This window comes from Carassius auratus, chromosome 23 (assembly GCF_003368295.1).
Source record: "Carassius auratus strain Wakin chromosome 23, ASM336829v1, whole genome shotgun sequence".
NCBI classification, from domain to species: Eukaryota; Metazoa; Chordata; class Actinopteri; order Cypriniformes; family Cyprinidae; genus Carassius; species Carassius auratus.
In genome coordinates this window covers 4,841,522-4,847,521 of record NC_039265.1, presented here as the reverse complement: position 1 = coordinate 4,847,521, position 6,000 = coordinate 4,841,522, and the positions used below count along the sequence as shown (strand labels likewise).

General features: G+C 37.0%; 1 protein-coding gene across 1 annotated transcript in view; it reads right to left on the bottom strand.

The window, feature by feature from the left end:
• Positions 1–452: 452 nt before the first annotated feature.
• The window catches only part of LOC113041057 (zinc finger protein 512B-like), a 53,450-nt gene continuing 47,902 nt past the window's right edge, over positions 453–6,000 (bottom strand). The window contains exons 12-17 of the mRNA XM_026199340.1: positions 5,811–5,999; positions 5,331–5,678; positions 2,860–2,961; positions 2,584–2,646; positions 2,365–2,463; positions 453–1,135 (exon numbers count right to left, since the gene is read on the bottom strand). Coding sequence (XP_026055125.1) covers positions 773–1,135; positions 2,365–2,463; positions 2,584–2,646; positions 2,860–2,961; positions 5,331–5,678; positions 5,811–5,999 — 1,164 coding nt within the window. The 3' untranslated portion in view covers positions 453–772. The remainder of the gene's footprint in view (positions 1,136–2,364; positions 2,464–2,583; positions 2,647–2,859; positions 2,962–5,330; positions 5,679–5,810; position 6,000) is intronic.

Sequence of the window (6,000 nt, the reverse complement as noted above, 5' to 3'; positions counted from 1 at the left end):
ATCTAAATCCAACTCTTCATTCAGCTGTCACTGACAAAACAATCCCAAACACACTGAAGAAAAAGCAACCTAAATGATTCAGAACTTTTTTGACGCACTTTGTTTTGAAACTGATGGACGAAAATGAATTGTTTTGAATATATTCATATATAGATATAGATATTATATATATATACACAGCAGAGTATAACTGTGATAAAATGTTAGCAGTAAATTAGCTCATCATGCTAATTGAATGAGATCGATATTCTATAAAAAAAACGTGGAAACACATCATGAAACCACCGGACATGTTGACGTAACTACCCAAAAAAAATATGTAGAAATGTAACTTCTGCTCTAAAAAAAGCTTCAATAAAGGCCTATGTGTATGTATATATATATATATATATATATATATATATATATATATATATATATATATATATATATATATATATAAATAAATGTTATTAACCCCTTTAGAGTGAACAACTTAATAAAATCAACTATAAAAATGGAATGAAAAACCGACAGGAGTAATATATATCAGTAAACACAAGCACACACATAATGTATATACTCAGCTTAAAAAACACAAAGATCAGTGTGAAATCAATACAAGGGCAAATCATTGTAGTTTTCTTCCATTTTTCATCCCCTCGTTCTGCCGTTCATCTTTCTGAGCTCGTTCTTCTGTGCCATCCTTCATTTCTGTGACCGAATTGACTAAAGTTTTATCCGGAGTAGTTCGGAAAACATCCCTTCTGGTGGTGACGGATTGAAAGCAGAGTTACTCAGCGGTCTGCGCTTTCTTAGTTTTGACTCGTTTCTTTATAGGAGGCTGTGTGTCTCTAGCTTGGGCTGGATTCCCACTGTCCACTGGGGCAGGGGGAGTGGTTGGGGTGATGGGGTTGGGCATGTGGGTTTGGGTTTCTGAGGCTGGGCTTACGGTCTGGGGTGGAAGCGGAGCTGGAGCTGGGCTGAAGCTCTGAGTCTCTGCTGGAAAAGGTGCTGTCACCAGGTGGTGCTCTTTAGGCTTTCGTCCCCTCCTCTTCCCAGGCACTACGTTTTTCATGTCCTTCTGTAAGCCATTGCTCTCTGGCTCTTTTTTCTTGTTGTTGGTTACCTCGTTGGTAGACGCCCGGAACCAGTTCTGTGCACATAAGGCCACATCAAATTCAAAAAGGAAATGATAATCAAGGACTTACAGTGGATCTGCTTGAAGTTTTTGAAGTATTACATTATAAAAGGAAGATATTCAATCCTAGAGACCCCTTGATAAAAAAATTCAAGTTAGCAATGTTTTTGTGTACTAAAAACTGAAACTAAGGTATGAAAAATATATGAACAGGTAATATGAAACTATTTCTGTAATACTCGAACGATAAAGTGCTTCACACACAAATTAATCATAGATGTGTTGAATGAAAATATAATGTAAACCTATAAAAATGAAACAATATGAGAAAATATATAAATCTCACACACTACTCATTTATATTTTTATTTATATTATTAAATTTAGCAGTAATAAAATATTCTTCATATGACGGCAAAATGTTGTGACATTATTTAAAATATTAACTTGCACATGCCTACAGGTATATAGCGGATTTAATAGCGAGTTAACTTAAGGATTTAACAGATTTTCTGCAAAATCCAATCCTTCCAGTCAATTTTTACAAAATATTCAAAAATATAAAAGTTCACAAATGAAAAGTTTAATTAATTCAAATTTCTTGGTTATTTTACATAATTCTGAAAATAAATTCTGATAACATTCTGATGAAACTCTTCAATAACTGAACTTAAAACCAAAACTAAAATAAATAAAAATCTAAAGAATTAAGTCTATAAAATAAAAAACTAAAATTAAAAGCTAAAAATAAAAGCAAAAATTGTATGTAAACTATAAACTTATAAAACGTAAGAACTAATGAAAATATTAATATAATAAAAATATATTTCTCTGTTTCAATGGATTCTAAAGAAACAAAAATGTACTGTACATGACAGTACATGACATGACAGATTAAATTTTTTTGGCAAAGTCTCGTATTGTTTATTTATATTGAACCTGGTGTCCACAGGCCTTAAAGGTATAGTTCACCCCAAATTAAAATTCTGTTATCAGCCATTGACTTCCATAGTATTTTTTGTAGTATAGTATATTTGTACTGTGGAAGTCAATGGCTACCATAAATTGTTAGGTAACCAACATTCTTCAAAATATATTCTTTTGTGTCAAACAGAAGAAAGAAACTCCTAACTCATACAGGTTTGAAACAAGTGGAGGGGGGTTATTTAATTTTTTGGGTGAACTGTCCTTTTAGCAATCATGGTTTCTAAGCGTACGGTACACAGGTTTATTGTTTGCTTTACCTGAGAGTGTGTCTTGCTGATATGGTACTTCACGCCACTCTCAGAGTTAAACTCCTTCTGACAGAGCAAACAAGTGTACTTCCCTACATCGCCCCCTCCCTGTGCGGAGAACAATAACAGCAGTGAAGCTGATAAGTATCAGAGATCAAACATTTACAGCTGTTTAAATGATCTATAATTAATTAACAACTACAGCAAAGCATGAATAAGTTTTTATACCTTGTTACAGCTTGCCAAATGTGCTTTAAGTCCAGATACACTTGAGTAGATAGCCTCGCAGTTCTGTTATGAGATCAAGAGAGACTTTAGGAGAAGAACTGAGCAACAAAAATGTCAAAAGTTTTTAACACAACTTTCAAGAGCTCTTCATCTACATCTACAAGTCTACATCTACTGATGTAATTCAGTTGTTCATATTGAGGCTGGAATCTGTTACTGAAGCACTAGCTGCTGTTAAAGGCAATGTTATGTCAGAAATACAAGACAAATGCTTACACAGTTGGGGCAGCAGATAAATCCTTTTTCCTTCACCTCGTTCTTCCAGCTGTTCACAGTTTCAGGGCTAAAGTTGGGGAGACCTGGTCGAGTATAGTTGAGCTATAAAAAAAGTGTGTAAACAGAAATGAAAAAATAAGCAGTTAAATGTGTATATGAGGCAAGGCAAGGCAAGGCAGGTTTATTTATATAGCATTTCGTACACAATGGTAATTCAAAGTGCTTTACATAAAAGAAAGTAAAATAATCATGAACAACAAAAATATAACAAGCAATTCTAAAACTTTGGAAATGATTTAGAAAATGTACTTATTTAAAATGAATTTAAAACAAGTATAAATAGAAAATGATTTTACATAAAATACAGTGAATATGTAAAATACAGTGCAATCAGTTCGGACATCGCACAGTGCTCATTAGCACATCTGATCTTTTCTGGAAGCTGATTCCAACTGCGGGCGGCATAATAACTAAAGGCGGACTTTCCTTGTTTTGTGTGAACCCTTGGTATTTCTAACTGACTCGATCCTAGTGATCTGAGTGCTCTGTTAGGTTTATATTCAGTGAACAAATCTGCAATGTATTTCGGTCCTAGGTCATTGAGTGACTTATAGACAAGTAAAAGTACTTTAAAATCAATCCTAAATGTAACTGGAAGCCAGTGTAAGGACCTGAGGACTGGTGTGATATGCTCAGATTTTCTGGTTTTAGTCAGAATCCTGGCAGCGTTCTGGATGAGCTGCAGCTGTCTAATGGTCTTTTTGGGAAGGCCAGTGAGGAGCCCATTACAATAGTCAACCCTGCTGGTGATAAAGGCATGAACCAGTTTCTCCAAGTCTTGGCTGGAAACAAAACATCTAATTCTTGCGATGTTTTTTAAATGATAGTATGCTGATTTAGTTACTTCTTTGACATGACTACTGAAACTAAGGTCTGTCTCCAGAATCACACCAAGATTCCTGACTTGATTTTTTGTTGTTTGACCCCTAGAGTCACATTCACCTTGAAATCTTCATCTTTGTTTCCAAATGCAATAACTTCAGTTTTTTCCTTGTTTAACTGAAGATAGTTCTGGCACATCCAACTATTAATTTCATCAATGCATTGGCAGAGGGAGTCAATGGGGCTGTAGTCGTTTGGAGATAAGGCTAGGTAAATCTGGGTATCATCAGCATAGCTGTGAATGTGGTTCTTTCTCATTATTTGACTTAGTGGAAGCATATACAGGCTAAACAAGAGCGGTGCAAGAATTGACCCTTGTGGGACTCCGCATGTCATGGACGTCCACTTAAGACTTATGCTCTCCTAGACTCACATAATAGCCTCTCCCTTCTAAGTATGACCTGAACCATTTGAGTACCATCCCAGTAAAACCCCACCCAGTTTTCCAGTCTCTCTTGTAGTATGTTATGATCAACAGTGTCAAACTGAGATCTAGCAATACCAGCACTGATATTTTTCCAGAGTAACAATTTAAGCAAATATAATTTATTTTCTTAATGAATACTGTCTCTGTACTGTGATGTGGTCGGAAACCAGATTGAAAATTGTCCCAGAATGGAAATGTCCCAGAAAGAAGTGAGGTGTGCACCACTTCTAAGAGATCTGCTTCTAAACAATTAAACACACTTTTGAAAAAAGATGTGAGAAGTGTGTCAAGACAGCAGGTTGACGATTTTAGGTACCTCACTATGTCTTCCAAAATTTTTATATCAATTGCTTCAAAAATAGACATAGTATCTTTTTGATATTGTGGTAAAATCTGACTGACATCTGCATTACTTGAGGATGTGCTAATCGCCTTCCTGATATTGATGATCTTCTCAGAAACGATGTAAGCAAACTCATTGCATTTGCAGTCTGAGAGCATTTCACTGGGAATCTGACTTTTTGGGGGTTTGTCAGTCTCTCAACAGTGACAAAAAAAGAGTACGAGTGTTGTTTAAGTTACTGTTTATAGGATTTGAGAAGAAATTTTGTCTAGCTGTTTTGAGGATTGCTTCCATAAGCAATATGAGGAGTAACTAAAAATTTTTAGAAACACTACTGACTACATTTTTTAGTTTTACCATCCTCATAGAGGGGACATAGAGGAAGTGGAGATGAATTGTAGAATAAAGTCATTATTTTTTTTTTCTTTGTGAACAAAAAGTATTCTCATTGCCTCATAAAATTACAGTTGAGCCACTAATGTCACATGGACTACTTTATCGATGTCCTTGCAATGTTTCTGGACCTGGGAACATTTCAGTTGTGTTGCTATCTATGGAGGGTCAGAAAGCTCTTGGATTTCATCAAAAATATCTTAATTTATGTTCTGAAGATAAATTAAACTATAAAATTTGATTTTGTTTCTGTTTCTGGTTCTGTTCCTGTGAAAATTTCGTTCGTTTCCATTTTTCGTTTTCATTCCTCGAACCGGTTCAGAGCCCTGGTGACTCATTTTCAGAGTGACTTCAACACTGTCATACCCTCTTGATGTCTGGTACGAGGTCATCTTTGATGCGTCGTTTGGTGCCCCAGTCTTTGGCCAGCTCGTCCTCTGCGATCTCCTGCAGGTGGAACACTGCCACCTGAGCCGAGCGCCGGCGCACCCTGCCACTGGGCGTCCTCTCCAAATCCAGCAGCTCCTCCACCTCCGTTTTCTCCTCCTTCCTCTCCTCCATCTTCTCCTCCGGCTCGTCTGCTCTCACCTTTGCATTCTCTCTGCTCTTTATTTGCACAGGTTCTTCCTCTTCTTCCTCCTCCTCCTCTTCTTCGTCCTCCAGCACATCCTCCTCATCTTTACTGTCTTCCTTTTGCCAGTCCTCAGCTGTGAGCTAAATGCGGTGATATAACAGACATTTAAAAACATCCGGATTAATTGCTTAATAACATGACACTGGAAGTGACGTTTTTCCACACAGTGTTAGATTAGCAGTATGACGTGTAGCGTGGCTGTGTAATCTCACCGAGTGTGCGGACAGGGCAGTGACCGGGTGCTCGGTGCGCAGGTGGTAGTCACGGCCAGATTTTGAGCGATAGGTCTTACCACAGTGCTGGCACAGGAAGACAGGCTTCTGTCCACATAGCAGCTCTCTGCCACAGCGTTTCTGATGATACTTATAACCCATCAGATTGGAGAAATGAGCTGAACAGCCC